The sequence below is a fragment of the Candoia aspera genome, chromosome 6 (assembly GCF_035149785.1).
Source record: "Candoia aspera isolate rCanAsp1 chromosome 6, rCanAsp1.hap2, whole genome shotgun sequence".
NCBI lineage: Eukaryota > Metazoa > Chordata > Lepidosauria > Squamata > Boidae > Candoia > Candoia aspera.
The window spans coordinates 30,842,955-30,860,769 of record NC_086158.1 but is presented as its reverse complement, the minus strand read 5'-3'; the positions used below and the strand labels follow the sequence as shown (position 1 = coordinate 30,860,769).

General features: G+C 37.3%; 1 protein-coding gene across 1 annotated transcript in view; it reads right to left on the bottom strand.

Moving 5' to 3' along the window:
• The window catches only part of SPHKAP (SPHK1 interactor, AKAP domain containing), an 82,817-nt gene extending 65,728 nt beyond the window's left edge, over positions 1 to 17,089 (bottom strand). Inside the window, exon 1 of the mRNA XM_063307779.1 lies at positions 17,049 to 17,089. Within this exon, the coding sequence (XP_063163849.1) occupies positions 17,049 to 17,089 (41 nt within the window). The remainder of the gene's footprint in view (positions 1 to 17,048) is intronic.
• Positions 17,090 to 17,815: the final 726 nt, after the last annotated feature.

The window sequence follows — 17,815 nt, the reverse complement described above, 5'->3', positions numbered from 1 at the left end:
GTCCCATTCTAGTTCCTGCAGTTTTTCTGGCTCAGAGCATCATACTATTACTCATGGGATTAGGTATTAGTTATATTTTTTTCATACTGGAGTCATGTTCTGAAATAGCAGCCTGATTGCCTTTTAAAAAACCAGAATACAGAACTAAGTTGGATATAGCATCTGTCCACCTTCAACAGTACACTAAAATATTCTCTTCTCCATCAAACAAGCAATTTGAGGGTTCCAAATTATATAGTGGTTACATTCATTCACTATGACAGCAGGCAAGAAATTGCACACTAAATTTTATACTAAGTCATCTGTTTTATACCCAAGAAAAGAGGTAAATTATAGCCATTCAAGGCAAAGAATACAATGGGAATGATTGAATTTAGGAAGCAAAGTAGGCCATTTCTATCAGCCCAGATATGGAACAGTTATCAGTTGAACAATAGGGCTGAAAGAAATTATCTGAGAATTTCATCAGACAATTCATCATCACACAAAGCTCATACCAGTCTTAAATGCTGCTGTTACTGAATTAGTGTAATAAGAAGTCATGAGGCAAAGACCTTTACATAAATTCAGCTTTGACACAACAGTTGACTCTTATGGCTCTATGAATGTACTTACCAAGAATTGCCATTCTGATCACCGGAAGAGAAAGGGCTTAACTCTTTCTTCTGGTCAGAAGGCAGGGTTTTAGCCTTCTTCCTGCCTCATGAAGGAAATACCTTCCCTTAAGTCACATGATTGTGTGCATATAAACTTAACTTTCCTGCATATTTTGCTGTAACAACACTTGTAATTTGCAAAACCCCAAAACAAAACATGGGACCAGAAGACTAGAATATGACAGCATAACACAAAGAAGTAGCTCATATCTTAATCCTTGGGCTGGCTGCTTGAACTCTATCTTAATGAATTCCCACTCTTAGGTAGGATATAACTGTCAAGTCCATCTTCTAATTATCAGGGTGGTAAGTCCAACTATCATTCTCAGTCATTAGAGATGGAGCTGACAGGAGCTATAAAAGTTCACTAGTATATCCTTTTGAGTTGCTCCTGTCCAATATCTAGGTAGTGATCTCCCTCTGATGGCTATTTGATCTGAATCCACCTTGATGATTTAAGTGGACTTTGTTGTAGCATTGTCAGTTCATACCAGTTGTTCACACTTGATCTGACAGTTATTTCAAGGCCAGTAATATATGTCTTAGCTCCAGCTGGTAGAATAGCAGTGCTGCTTCATGATGGAACCGTGTTTACCTGTGCTGACCTGTTTTGGAAATATGTTCATCAATCTGTCTGGTTGGCATCTATGGTAGTCAGATCCCTGACTGGATTTTTAAGGGACATTCCTCATTCAGGACTGTGAGATGCAGGACTGGAATATTTAGGTCTGTTTTTTAAAATCTTTTAAAAATCTTTTGGGAAGTGGGAGGGTTTTAAAAAAAAATAGATGTGTTAAAACTTATCAAAGGCTTAACTTACACATTTTATCCATTTTTTTCAGATAGTAAATTCAACCACTGTGTTTTACTAGTTTGCCTCTGAATTTTGGCACTATTGCAATGGATTTTGCAGGTTTCCAAAGTGGACTGAAGATGACACACAATACACAGGCCATCCACCTTTGATCTAAAGGATATTTAAAAGTAAGGCCCTGTCTCTGTTCTCGGAAATAAACAGTGTTTAGGAAAGGTGAACAGGAGAAACCAGCTTAGAAAACCAAATTTATTTTCTAGGATAATTCATTAATAAAACCATAAAACCATGTGTTTAATGTAGCTAAATGATGCTTATCATTTCAGATTATTTAATGAGTTGTATGGCTAACAATGAAACCCTAAATAGGTTCATAGAAGCAAAGCCATTTCCTGCAATAGGATTTAACCTTACAATTATTTAGAAGAGCAAAATTACTGAAATTTTAATCCAGATCTTATTTTACATGCATTATTCTCTCAAATATATAGCACTGACTTGACAACAAAAATATACATAAATAAAATAAATTTGAGTGACATATATACCCCAGCAGTTGCATTTGTGATTTTAAAGTTAGAGTTGTTTGGAATTATTTGTTCACTCCTATCCATGTGTATTCTTCAGTAAAGGCACAGATGGTTAATCAAAGTGACAGCTATAAATACCTGTAGCAAATGTCTTTGGGATTTTTTATGGATGAAACTCCAGGCAAAATGTAAATGCTCTGTGGCCTAATTCCACAAGCTGTATAGATCACACATTAGGGGTCTGGTACAATAATATATGTCTCAGGATTCTGACTATAAAGGATGTAATTACTAAAGAAGAATCTGTTTCTAGTATTATACGTTGTCACTAAATCAGCCAAGTTTTAAATAAACACCAGCTTTGTATTTTAAAAATATAGCATTCCATTGCCTTTACTCAATGCACATTATGTTATTTTGCACAGGCATTTCATATTTACCACAACTGAACAGTTGCAGGAATCCCAGTGTTAAGCTAGTTGTCATTTTGGAATAAATATCAAATGGAGAATATTGAATGGAAAAGAAAAGCCATAATCTGTAACTTTACAGGGATTTTTTCCCCTTGCTTTCCAGTGCTTGAAAAACCTTATTCCATTAAATGTGAGAATTCAGCCAGATGATCTACTTTGCAACGATAAGGTGAGGTTTACCAAACTGAAATGCTGTTAGGGCCAAGTGACTTACTAAGCACAACGATCCTATCTGCACATTAAAATATGTCACCTTTCCAAAGAAACAGAAGTTCTAGCATTTGATCCCTGACTTTTCTCCATTAATATAAAACTCCCTTATTTCAAGGGAGTTACGGTTATTCAGGAGTAAACAGCAAAAAAAAATTCGCAAAACCTTTGGTATGGTGAAATGTTGCCCACTTCAAATGAGAACAATCATTATATACCAAAAAAAAAGTGGTAATGACTTTAACTGTTACCTATCACAGACTGTATCTGGTAGCACTTTGGGCTATTTCTTACATCCAATATGACTTCTCTGCCTTAGCTGTACCATGCTGCAGACTTGGATTCACATTATAGAAAGTTATTTTATAACAATACATATACATATACATATACATATACATACACATATCCCTACACAGAGAAAATTTATTTCTTACAAAACCTTATTTTCTTCTTGTAGGATTTAAACAGGAGCATTCTATTGTAAGAAGTTTCACCTAATGTCTAAAATCAGTTGAGAAGTAAAGGGTAGAACTGAAGAAAACATTTTCTATCTGTGGTCTTCAACAACCAGTGGCCTTTGGACTGTAAGCAGCCATAAAACTAATTTCTGTGGCTTTGTGCCAAAGACCAGGGTAAGAAGAGCTTTTTCTTTATTCCTACAACTATGGCTTGGGGGAATGTAAAAATGTAAAAAGGAAAGTTGGGAGACAAAAAAAAATGTAGATGTCAGAAAGAAAATAAATATCCTTACCACCCAATTCTGGGCTCTGGTTTCACCCTTGCTTGCTTCAGCACCCAATATGCAATTTGATTTTATGGTTCCCACACTGTTTTCAAAATAATTCTTGAAATAGATTTTTTTTAATACTTTCATGGCAAGCATATATTTGAACCTGGAGGTTTCTCTGCAAGTTTATCAATGATGCCTCCCAAGTAATGACTTGCATATGTGAATAAGTCTACACAGACCTAACACTATGGAACTTTGACTTTATCCAGTGTGAACTCTAAGTTAATATTTGTTGACACCAATGATAGGGGAGATTATAAGAGAAAAGATAAAGTCAATATTTCTCTTTGGAATATTGGAATCTCCAAAATCAACTTTGGATCTGCCAAGAAAAATGAAGAGAAGGTGCCTGCTTCAGATTAGCATTATAAGACTTCATTGTATCAAATCTCTTATGTTATTACACTTCAGTTAATATTGGAAAGATATAAAAAACATAAAAAAGGATACTAATTTCTAATTCCATTCCTTTGGAATATAAGAGATTTTACTTTATAAGCAATAGTATGATGCTCAGGAATGCTATAAGGAAGCACCTGGATTATCATGGTAACTACTCCCTGTCTATATACTTTATGTCTGTCTGCCTACCACAGAGTACTTTTGTAGCTTATGAAGAGCCTTCTGCTTCTAGTTATGCTCAGTACCCAGATTTCTCTTGTAGGAAAGCTAAACAGCACCACAGAAGAATTAACAAATATGATTTAAAAATTAATGCTCATAAAAAGATTTTTTCCCCATCAAATTTGTTTAGGTGCTTTCCCAAAAGCAGATATTGAACTACAGTTTGCCTCATCCTCAAATAACATTGGAAATGGCCATGTTAGCCACAGATTATGGTAAATCACATTCAGCTCTCTGGGGTAATATCTAGGGGAAGGCTATTTTTGCTACTGAAGAAATGCTTTTTGTAATTAAGCTTTGGTAATTAGGTCAGATGTTCACTAATGAATTGCTTTTGATGTATGCACATTGAAGCTATCCAAGAACATCAAGAACCAGAATTTCCTTCATAGATACCATGCTGATTTCTCTCCAACAAGATTGGCTCTTGTACATGCCCAATAAATTCTTTCCTTTAGTACTGCTTTCCACCAATTTCCCACTATGTGGGGAAATGTCCTGGATCCACATTTTAGTCCTCTATAAAAACAGCTCTTACATTGCTCACTTTCCCAATCTGCGTGAATGTTAACAGTCTGCATACATCTTTCACATATGATCAGCAATTTTACCTTTGAATATTGGTTAACTTTTGGGTGGTTGCCATTTTGATCCAGCGAGTTTTGTTAATTTTTGCTTATAAGCACTAGAATATATATGCTATTACTTCGGTTGACTTAGTTCCTCCAACCCCCATCAGGAAAAAAAACATAAGTTTCAGGTGTGGGTATTTGGCTAACATATTTCATAATACAGAAGCAAATAATATATTTAGCTTCTCTGCAATCTCCCTATTCTATAGTTAAGATAATTTAAAGTGGCCAGAGGTCATTTTAAAATGCAACTAAGACAAGACAGACAATAGAACACCTCACTTAATTTGCACTCTGATGATCCAAGTGTTCCTAGCAAATGAGATATTGTTCCCTGGACCACTGCAGTTTTGTTCCAAACTACTGTTAAATTTTATGCATAAAAATTGACATCTGGGTTGGGGGTGCGGATAGCAGCAGCACAATACATGTGAACTCCTAGTATTTTAAAATTTTATCCTCCCTGCCTGGACTATAAAGTGTTAGCTAATTAGCTATGATTTTTTAATCTTGGGCTTCAGAAAGGGAAGAGTTGAGAGATACAGACAATCCCTGAGAATAAACATTGCTGCATTATCATTATTGGCCTAGTTGAAGGCCGCAGCTGTTGTTTTCGCATTTGGGCTTTTATATTCTCCTCCAGAAGCAAATTAATGCATACAGTTTTATTATTGGTTTGATGCAGTATGCAAGTAATTCATGAAAACTAGACTCTGGCAAATCTCACTTCTTTATCCTTTATCCTTTATAATAAGGTTGAATAAAACTGCTAAGGGATAAAACTGATGAATGCTGTAGCGCAGGCAGAATATTACTGTCAGATTCTACAGATATAGAACAATAATCTTGTTGAATCTATTATTGCCCGTATGCCAGCAAAAGCTGTTCTATGTATCTATCAACTTGTCCATGATTATCTACTCTAAGCGGCAGTGACTCTTCTACCTGTCAGACAGTGATGCTTCCCATCCCCTGCTGTCTGACAGGATATAGCAGGGGATGAACTTGGACCTTCCTGCATGCGAAGCACACGGTATACTACTGAGCTACTGTTTCTTACACTTCCATCTTTTTTACAAAGGAGTTCCAGTCTTGTGAGTTCCATCCCCAAGTAGCTTCCTCTTGAATTGCATTTATGTTTGGACAAACTATATTAACTCAGAAGTGCAATGACAATCCTAAAACCCTAAAAACTGTTTGATCTGAGCCTTAGCAAACCAGTCCAGATTAAGCCTTGGCTAGTAACTTCGTGTTTTCACGAAAAAGGAGTTGTTCCTCCCCCCGTCTCTTACACACAAACAATTTTATAGCCTTCTCAAATCTCGGATACTCCCATGATTGGGTTACTGGATCAGTTTATCATGTCTTTTAAAAGGAATTGCTGGACTAGTAGGAAAGAAGTTATAAATCTTTTGCTGAAGAGATTCAGATAACTCACTCCACATTAGAATTATAGAGAAAAAATGGCCTATAATTCTAGAAGCCAGCCCTTTTACAGAGCTTTTGCAGGAAGATGCAGTAAAATGGAAATGAGCCTCCCAGCAAAGGTCAGTGGTTGTTCTAGATGGATACACAACAAAAACAGCAACACCCAAGGAAGTAGCAACATTTTAATCACTTTCATTATTTCTAAAATAAGAAATTATGGATGAAAATGCAAATACGTTACAAGAACAGAAGCAAAGATAAAGAGGGTCTCTTCTAAGCAAATATGGAACAAACCAAAGCAGAAAAGCAAACTTACTTCATTGCAACTACAGAAACTGCCCTCTACATCAGCCATAACTTTTCCTATAATAGTATGACCTAAATTATAAATATCCTCAACTTTAGAAAATGTTGTTAAAAAGGACATTTAACTAAGTAAACATACAAAGCTAGTCTGTTCAAAGCAGGCATTTATATTTATTTAATAATTATTTTTAAAAAGTAATGTACCAAAATAATTGCCCTTTGGGGATAAAATGAAAGATAACATCTCTGTGTATAATTTAATCCACTGTGTGGGATACCGAACAACTTTGATTTAGATGTTAGCTCCATATAATCTACACAGGTCTTTTCAGTGCCTTGGCTCTTGTAACAATGGGAATAATTAAAGGGATTGGATAATACACAGTTTGGGTAATGAAGGCGAAGGAGAGATAAGGAGGGGGCAGGCCTAGGCAGCTACACCAAAAGCTTAGCAGTGGAACAAATGTTACATGTTAGAGTTCCAAAGGCAAAATATGTTAAGTGGTCATTTTTAGAATAACATATTTAAATGTTTGAAGGTGAAAAGTTACAGGAAAAAAATAGAGAATATTTCATTTCGATAAATCCCTCTGTAATCGTATTCAAGAAACATATTAGTTGGATGGAATACATTGTGTATGTTTTAACATTACATGCCTCTTTTTTGGTTTATTGATGATTTTCTCTTGTCACACTGTTTGGCTTGGGTGGCCTTATCAATCCAGCAAATAAATAAATAGTAGCCTTAAAAGTTGAAAAAAAAATATTTTGATAAAAGTTGCTTCAGAGGCAAACAGATCAAGAGGTATTGCTATTCTTTTAAATTGAGAAACGTTCAAAAGAGAGAGAATAAATTTTAGTATGAGGTTTGAAAATGAGAAAGTGTACATCTTTGTATCAGTTTGTTTACTCATCAAGAAAAAGTAGAGCCTCTTGCAGAAAATCTTAAGAAAAAAAATGACTTATTAAATCTTACAATGGGAGATTTAAATGTTAATGCAATGCTTATAGACTCAAAAGAGGTAAATAAAAGGGGAAAAAAGCAGAGGGTAAACTATAACTAAATGTTAACCTTTTAAAGGACTATGATTCAAGTGAAGCATGGGGAACTATGCTTCATTCTATCCACCACGCAACATCTTCACTGTGCTTCTTGACTTTCATTACTAGAATAAAAATACGTTTTCAGCTATGAGATTAATGTCATCAGCATGGTGCAGGTTATTTATATTTCTTCCTCAAATTTTAAAACCATGCTCATCTTCTTCCAATCCAGCCACTGTTACTATATATTTAGCATATGAGTTGAACAAATAATTAAGAGAGTACATATACAGTCTTGTCTCACTCTTTTGCCAATCTGGAACCAGTCTGTTTTGCCATGTTTCGTCCAGACTGTGGTTTCCTGTCCTGTGTAAAGATTTGGCATGAGGACAATGAAATGTTCTGGGATTCTCATTTTCCTAAGAACATTTCACAGCTAGACATGGTTCACACAATCAAAGGCATTTCTGTAATTAATGAAGCACATTCTAACTTATGTTTGGCACTCTTTGGCTTTCTTAGTTATCCAGCATGCATCAGCAATAATGTATCTTGTTTCTCAACTTTTCTAAAACCAAGCAGGGAGACACCAGATCTGCACTGGATGATCCCAAGCATGATTTGCTAGCATGTGAAATTAAGGAAATCGTATAATAGTTTGCACTATATTCTATTAAGTCTCCTTTCTTTGGTATTGAAATCTAGACTGAACTCTTCCAATCTATGGGTCCCTGTGTGGTTCCCCAGATTTGCTGGCATAGGTTAGCTAGAACCTTTACTGATTCTTCTTAGGTTGCTTGCCATATTTCTATAGACATTCCCTCAATTCCTGTAGCCTTCTGATTTGGCAGTGGCTGGACTGCTGATCTAACTTCATCTTTCACTATTAGCAGCTCTTGTAAATATGGAATATTTTCTATGTTGACATCCATGCTGTACATGATTTAAGTATACTCCTTCCATCTCTGTTTGATCTTCTTTGAATCGGTTACTATGTGTGCTGGTATGCTTTACCATACCAATTCAAGATCAGAACCTCCTTCTAAGTTCAGAGAACTTTTGGATGACTTTCCTTGTTTTTCCATGTCTATTTCCAATTCCAATGTCTTTACAGACTTCTGGTCACTTCTAACCAACTCTCTGAAATACTGTAAGTTCATACCTGATTTCTTTGTCTTTCTTGGCTTTGGCTTCTCTTCTTGGCAATTTCCACCATCTGTTCTGACATCCAGATTGCTTTCTTTTGTGTCCTTGTCTTTTGCATTCTCTTTTCATGTTCATCCTTAACAACAGTTCCTCTGGTTCACTGAGGTTCCTCTGGTTCCTCTGGATCACTGAAGTTCAGGACCTAAAAGGAATTCTTGATATTCTCCTTGAAAATTGTGGGTCAGTGCTGAAGATCATATCATGGAAACTGCTTTCTTCTGCTTTAGCTTGACTTGGAACTTGCACATGAGCAGTTCATGATCTGTTCCATTGTCCCTAGTTACATCTTTGCTGTTATAATTGAGCTCTTTAAATTCCTTGTTCCCATAATATAGTCAATCTGATTTCTGTGTATTACATTTGGTGATGTCCATTTATATAGATGTCGTTTTATTATTTTGCAGACTGGATTAACAATAAAGAAATAATTGGATAGATAGAAGCTGATAAATTATTGCCCCTTTCTGTGTCCTAGGCCAACTCCATTTTCCTCATTATTTTCAACTTTGGCATTCCAGGCTCCAACAACAAGCAGCACATCTTGCTTGCATATTCTGTCAATTTCAGACTGAACTTGGCCTAAAACTAACCAGCCTCCTCTTCTTCTGTATCAGTGGTTGGAACATGATTTTGAATTATCATGTTAAACAGGTGTCCACAAAGTCTAACAGACATTATGTGGTCATTGACTACATCTTAGCCAAGTACTGCTCTTGCTATGCCCTTCCTAACTATGAAAGCAACACAGTTTCTTCTTTGTCTTTCACGTCCTGATTAGTAAACAGTATGGTCTTCTAACTGAAAGTGTCCAAATCCAGTCCATCTAAATTTGCTGATGCCTAAAATGTCAATGTGTAGTCAATTCATTTCATCTTTCACTACATTGAGCTTTCCCATGTAGCTTTGGATTTTCTTTTCTTCCATGGCAATGTCAGCAACTAGGATGTCCTAAAAGCTCTACTCTAGCTGCATCATAAACACCATTAATTCTCCTCAGTAGGATGTTGAGTGTCATCTGACCTGAGGGACCCATCGTTGGGTACTATATCATCAATCATTTTATATTTTCTGTCAATATGGTTTTCTTGGTAAAATACAAGAGTTCTTTACCTTTGCCTTCTCCCATGCAGTATGAAATGACACCTTTACCATAGTTGCTAAAGTGATGCTTGACCTCCAGCATCTTCCTATATCACTGCTGCACAATATAGGAGCCTGCTTGCTTTAGTTGGGCAGGTAGGATGACCTTCATGGCTTGTGAGTCCCTGCTAGGTGTATACACTTGTGCTCTCCATCTGAGGCATTCTTTGTTCATCCCTGCTGGGAAATCTTTCTGTAACAATGAGCTAGCACAGCAGAACTTGAAGGGAGTAGATTGTATTAGAATATCTAAATCACTATTTAGAATGCAATGAGCAGCTAGGGAGGGGACAAAACAGGCAAGGTGGTGAATGTACAAGTACAGTAGATCTTATTTAGTGACCACCACTGGGACCAGCAACTCAGTTGTTAAGCAAAGCAGTCATGAAGTGAAACTGTGACTGTGCTCACAGTCTTACTTCAGCTTTCATTTGCTTTACAGACCTGCAAAAGTTGTAAATGCAAGGATTGGTTGTAAAGTTGCTTTTTCATCACCACTGTAACTGTGAATGGTCACTTAACCAGGCAGTTGTTAAATGAGTAGTGTTATAGTGCAAGCCCCAGCCTTTCTATACAACTATTGACATTGCAGATGTGTGAAAAAAGGCAGGGCTTGCACTGTGACACTGTTTTGTTTTGTTTTGTTTTTTTGTTTTTGTTTTGTCCACTGTTTTGCCTGTTTTTCTCCCCCGTCCACTGTTTTGCCTGTTTTGACCCTCCCATGGATACTGAGAATTAGGCAGTTCTTGATTATAATTTCACACACACACACATAAACACAGTATACACACACACACAGTATATGTATATGTGTGTGTATATACACACACACACACACATATTTTATTAATGTATTATTAAGCAGCAGAAATATGTATGATTCTTTGACAGCAAAAACCTGTGAAACAATGGTATATATTGAAAATATACTGTATATAATGAATCAAAACCTTTGAATCTTTTACTCTTTTTAAAAAAGAAATAGGATTGATAAGAAAATAATTATCAGATCAATATTACACCTCAGAATTGTGAATATTTTCCTATTAAGAACAAAAATATAAGTAGCAAAACTTTAATTTTTTTTATTAATATCAGCAAGACAAGTTATAGCTCTACACTGGTATATCAAAGGGGTTTCATTTTGGACCTTAGCATTTACTGAAAAGATAATTTAATTTATAAAAGCATTAAGAAAACAAAATGGAGAGAGTCTATTTTATATCGATTAGTATAACTTTATCTACTTCTCAATATCTATTTCCTTAAAAAATTCAAAAACTGGAGAAATGAAAAATGTAATAAAATATATATTTTCTGAAACTGATATCTATCAGTGAGTTGAAAAATGCATTTTTTTAAAAAATTCCAAAATTGTTGAACTATATTATGCTTTCACACTACCTTCAGCCTAACAACTCAAATGCAGGTTACATCATGATACACACATGTGAGTGATCTTGGCAACTAATCATCTTGGCAAATTTAGCCAGTAAGTCACATTTAATAAAATCATGATTTATTAAACACACACACACACGAATGTCAAACCCATGTAAATAACCGAATAAGGGCAATTAAACTACTTCTATTATCATTTGGTACAGAAGGTAAAAGGGGGATTAGAAAGGAGCATTAATTCTAGTTGTATCAAAAATTAGACTTATACTTGTACCTACTGAAGAAGCTGATACAGGTCATTTCTTCATTAGTGATTTAAGTGTTTTCCAACATCATCTGGTTATTACTAAGAATGTAAACTCTGTTCCCATTATTATGCTGGCACAATAATAGCTGGTTCTGGAAGAAGTTATAACTCATTTGCAGGGATTCTGCCATATTTGGGAGCTTAGTCAATAATTGCTAAAGATTTACTGATTGGTAGTAGACTGAATGTGGTCATTCCAGGAGTAGACTTAGTCACAAAAAAGCACTGCGGGTCTAGTCAGTTTGAGAAAATGTGTGAATATTTGAAAGAGGAGGAAACCAAGGGGAGGAGGTAAAAAAATACTGGTAGGAGATGTTTATACGGAGTGAATTCAGTGGAAGAGTTGTGCCCCCAGTTTGAGAGAAATGAGAATCATGCCTAAAGGTATGGCCATAGGGGAACTAAGGTGGTGCTTTGGAAGGAAATCTCAACTATCTTTTCAGAAAAAAGTCATCTAAATCTAATTATCAGTTTGTTCTGAGTTTCTAGAAATCATAAGAGACTCAAGAAGAAAGAAAAATCAGAGTTGCCTTCAATGATCTGTGCTGTTTTCCCAGTTCTAAAAGGAAGACATTATTAATAAGAAAAAAGATATACAGGCAAGAAAAATTAAGCAAAAATATGTAGTCCAGCTTGTCATATTCTATGACCCACACAAAATGCTAGGTTTAGGACTCCCAGAATTCCTAGTCACTCAGCTCACATTATTATAATATTATTACATTAAAGAGTGCTCTAGTAGTATAACTGCTGGCTGAACCACCAAGGACAGCTCCGAGTCAGTAACATGCTCAAACCAGACCTGAAACCAAAGTCCCTTACATCGGTTCTGTAGGTTGTGGAACTCTTGGAGAAGGGTATGATGCTGAGGCTAGGCTTGGTGAAATGGGCAAGATTCTCCAAGCCTCTAATATCTCCAAATGTGTACTGATGTTCCTACCCAATGCCTTTTCTATTACTGCTATTGATCCCTTAGCCTCAGTGAACATGCTCAGATCATTCTTGGATTCTGGAGTCATGTCAATTATTAAAAATAGTAAGAGAGAGATGCTTGGAGCTCTATTATATTCTATTGCTTCTCCCTCCATAAAGCAACTCTTCCAGCTCCAAATCAATGAACATTTTGAGTAGCTGCCAGGAGATTGATTTCTTAAGTCTTATATTGCACTCCAGGTTGTGAATTTCCATAGGTCTATGCTTGGCCAATAATTAATCCAAAAAGGCTCTTCTTGTGTTCTCAGTTTTGCATCTAATAATTATCTAGGTGTCAAATATGAACAGAGATGGAAGCAGCTCATGTTTAACATTCATTGTCTATAAAACAAATGCTGTGCTTTTGATTTACCTCTTCTGATCCCTTTGCAATTCCCTGTAATTCATCAGTTTTAGCAAAATTTGTTCTCATAGTTCATGTTGTGGCAAAGGGATTAGCAGTACAACATAACTGTATTTGATTTACTAGGTATTCTGCAAAGAAAAAGCCATTTACCCAAACTAGCAACATGAGGTCATGATTAAATGACATTTAAGTAATAATTCTTTAACAATTGAATATTTGCTTTTCAATTACAGTTAACCTTATAGGGAAATGCTAGTTCTTGGTATCATGCTGGGCAGTTATAAATCTGTTCATTAACTTCATGCACTCTAGTTAAGTATCCCTCAAGAGGCACTTAAGAACAACATCTGTGTACTCTGAGTAAAAAAAAACCCATTGGCCCTGTCAATGGATTTCCCTTGTGCAAAGAAGTTAGCATCCAGTGTTTTAATTGATCATGACATTTAATATTTGGTGTTTATATTTTGCTTACATTAAGAATGAATATGATTGTATTTGTACTATATTTCCCAATCTTGTCTCTGCCCATATCTGATTCTAGCAATGTTTGCATACAATTCGGCAATATCAGAGAAATTGTACTGCTGCATCTACAGTATGTTATCCTGAGTTACTACATATATGAAAGATGCCACCAATTTCACTGTACTGGTGCAACTATGCTGGAGTAGGCAATATTTGGGGGAGTTTAATTGTCTTAAATTTACTTTAGGAATTACATACTCATTTTCAGGGTCCATAGTAGTTGCCAATTTCCAGCAACTGGAATAAGTTGGCAAGACAGGAATCAGTGGTTCCCAGCCTAAAGAGAGCTGTTATGACAACAGAAATCAATTGCCTTCCAAGGCTATCAAGAGAAACCCAAGTATCCATTGAATTGAAAAGGAAGGAAGAAGAAGCTTACAACCTGGAGCACAAACTTTGACTTCTGTTTAATCTTCATTCTTGTCTGAAAAAATAGTTCAGTTACATCTGAGAGCCTTCTGTAAGTAAGCCAGGTCTTGAATAAGGACTTAAGTGTCTGAAGAGCAAGGTATATTGCTGTGCCTGATGTGAAGGTTATAATCAATCATGCTATGGAAATTTGGCAGCTTATCATACTTGCTCAGCTCTGCAGTAAAGGATACATTCTGCCTCTTAACTTACATGTAGGTGAGTCCACTTACCTTCTTAAAAAGTACACCTGAAATCAATAGCTACAGCTCTCCATTATGGATTACACTAAATAGACACACATTTCTACTTGTACCACTACTAAAATATCCATGTGGCAGTTTAAAAATAGCCCAGTTATAGTATTATTCAGGGGAAGCAGTAATATTTATTGACTTGTATAACAATTCTTACTGATATATAGGTCAGGCTTGTACATTATACTGAGCAACACTGAGTATATAATCACCAGAAGGGCACAGATTTTCACAGAACTCTTTAAACAAAATTCATTGTTTCCTTTTTTATGGCTTATGTTGTAAGGACATATTTGCTAAGAGAGGAGGAAGAGGAGGAGCAGGCAGCCCTACTTTCATGGCAGAAATAAATGAAAGTGTGGTTCAGTTGAATGTGGATCAAACTGAGGAATGAAAATCAGAAGCTACAGCTAAGAAACTGGAAAAAATCAGAAGCCTGATCTGCCTCATTTTTATTACATCATTGCTTATTAAAATCCACTAGTCAAGCCATTGGTGTCTTGAAATGTACTAGCTTGCTAATTTCCAATTCTTTCACTGAAATTGAGACATGTGGCCATGTAAAACGTTCTTATTTTCAAGAAGCACATCTTACAGTGCAGTCCTAAAGATCCTGATGTCTTCTAAAGTGCTGTTCTGGCATTCAGTAATTCTGAGCATGGACAGGACTCAGCTTTGCCAGTTCCATCCCTGACCTTCCTGGGTTGATGGAAGAGGAACGAAGAAAAACTGAACTTTGTTCAGACATGGTTATACTCTTTATGCTATTGGAAACCACAGACAATCAAGGTTTCTAACACAATGAATTACTGTAGATACCTTCAAATTAAAACAGTTATGTTATCTTAATCTCTCCCGTTATCACAGGGAAGTAGGAATTGAGGGAGAATCAGAAGCTGTCCTCAGCTTCTTTTCATGTTTGCAATTACTGAGTGTATAAAGAAAGTTTATATTCATGGGAACTTGATCTTTAGTTGGCATGTTTAGGAGAACAATCTTAAGCATTGTTATTAAAGTATTAAAATGTTACATCTCATTTTGTTTTTATGCACAATCCACATGCTAAAACTATGTGTAACTAGATAGGTACATCCATTAAAAGTAAATCACACTGAAAAGTCTATAATAAACACATTCATTGTTTTCCCTAATTAGTTTCTTCTAGTAAGGGAAAAGGGCTCAGTTTTGCACCCTCTACTGTTCAAACATGAAGCATGTTCTGGGGTACATAGATGGTTAAAGACAGCTATACTGCACTCTGTTCACTGGCTTATGAGATATGAATGAGACAGATGTCCATTAAGAATGACTGAACTGTCTTGAAGATGCTTATTTGTATCTCCTCTACTAAGACACCATTAACCCTCTATAATGATTTTTTAATATGTACTGCATCAGCTCAAGGGAGTAAAGTGAAAGCTCATTAGCTAAAAGAATAGACCATAAACCTATTGCTTCTTGGAGCAATCCATGTTATTTAGGTCAGAGAGCAATGGATGTAGGGCAGCCATAAAATATACATGCCTGTAGCATGCAACAAAAGCATATGCTAATGAATACATGAAACACAAAGAGCATCATGAATCGAGATTTCTTTTTTAATAACATATTCTGTAATGTTGATTTTAAACATTTAATCCACTTCCTTCATTTTTTCACGTGCCATTTGAAACTCCAAATGATCTTTGGGCACTGGGGAAAGCATACGTCTATGGTGGCTTCTGTTGCTGCAAACTTAATGCAACTAATTTAAACAAATGTGATTATTTATATTAAAACAGAGGCTGTGTATCTCTCTCTCACACACATATACATAAGGAAAATGTTGATTGTGATAAAGAGAGTACATGCTGGAGTTCCAAGCTGGAAATTCCAAGTATTGAATTTTCACTGGCATGTTTTTATGTCAGACTTGCAAGCCACAAGAAAACCTGATAAGCCATGTCAAAGGGAGAGAAAAGAAACATATTCTCCCTCCTGCCTGCTTAAATTTAAGTTGATACATATTTGCATATACATTTTTTCTTTGCACAGCATTCTTTCTTATTAGAATATTCTGAAATTATGTGATTCAGGGGAAAGGCAACCCTATTCCCCGATAGAACTTTGCTGGAAGATTGCCTCAAAGCCATTACTGGAATGATGGGTCTTTGGGAAAGCAAGAATCGTTTTTCTTGTTGCCATTTTTAACGTTCGGGGCTGCTACATGCCCACACCATGCACGACAGGTAACCATCCTCCTATAGCTTTGCTTCACTCAGCTGATCTGCACCTCTCAATTTCCACGTGCCCTACAGTCAAGAGTCACGTTTCCTCCAGTCCCGTGAAAAGCCAAGCTTCCTCCCTTCATTTCTTTTCATCCTCCCTTTCCTTCTAGCCAACGCGGTCGGTTATTGATGGGCAGAACTTATGGTGGGAACCAGTTCATTTGCTGTCGCGTGGGAAGGCGCGTTTGGCGATGATTTCTTAGATGGAGAGAGAGAATCTGACTCTATAGTAACCTCATGTAAGCGCCGACCTAAATGTTGAGTTCGATAAGCGGTAGTTTTAAATCAAGAAGATGGTCGGTCCTCCCCCCACCGCCCACCGACTTAAGCTCACTACAGAGATATAGACGAGACACTCACAGCTCCTGCGCCTGTCCCGTAAGAAGTAGCCTTCTTCTCTGCTAATATTCAGCCGCCGCGGAGCAAACCGCCTCTTTTAATAAAAGTACGGGGCGCGCAAGGCTCTTGGACCCTTCAGCTTTTTAAACAAATGCTGCTTCTCGCCGCCCTCCGCCAAGCCTCTCGCCGGAAGGAGCTGCCAGCTGCCTTGGAGCCCGGCGCCCTGTCCACGGACGCCTTCGGTGAGCCCGGTCCCGCGGTCTGGGTAAAGAAGAACCGCCGCGAAGGACAACGCTGCAAAGCGAAGGACGGGGCGGGGGAAAAAAACAGGCAAAGCCCCAGATCTTACCTCGGAGGGACCTTGAGGCTCGTACCCGCCGCCACCCTCATCTTCTGCGGAGGGTGAGGGCTGGGAGGGCGGAAGGAAGAAGGAAAAGGATAGAAAGGCAAGCCGGGGCGCCGCGAAGTCTCCTGGCATCCCACCTTCGTCCAGCTTTAGTACACCTCCTTTCTCCAGCCCTGCCCTCCTCCTCCTCCTTTCAGTCCCGCCCGCCCCAACCTGGAGGAGGAACCTTTCTAGAGGCTTTCATTGCTGGAGCCAAGGGGGGGGAGGGAAGCCGGGGGGGGGGGGTTGATGGCGCCGCCGCTACTGCTGCGGAGGGCAAGAATAACGAACACAAGGCGATTCTAGTTGTCTGACTTTGAGATCTGGGACAGCCAAGTTCAAACCGGTTCGGTGAAGCTTATTGGGCTTCGTAGCGGCAATCGCCGTTTCTCCGCCTGATCTTCCTCACGAGGTTATTGTGTGGATGAAATGAAAGGGGGAAAAGAACGCTTGGGTGACTACCATCACCTCCTTGGGAGAAAATTGGACGGAGAAAACTGGACATAAATATAATCAATAAAAACCGATGAGGGTGCAACACCACAACTTTCCATTTTGGATCTTTCTCTGGAAAAGTCTCAAGCATTCCCTACAACACATGGTCTCTTTTCATAGCTTTCTGGAAATGTTTCAGTCTCTCAAATACCGTTTTCTTGTGTTGCCCTTGCTCTTCTTAGCCGCTGCAGTCCTAAGTGTATTCGATCTTACTGCATTCAGTTGGTTTTACAGCG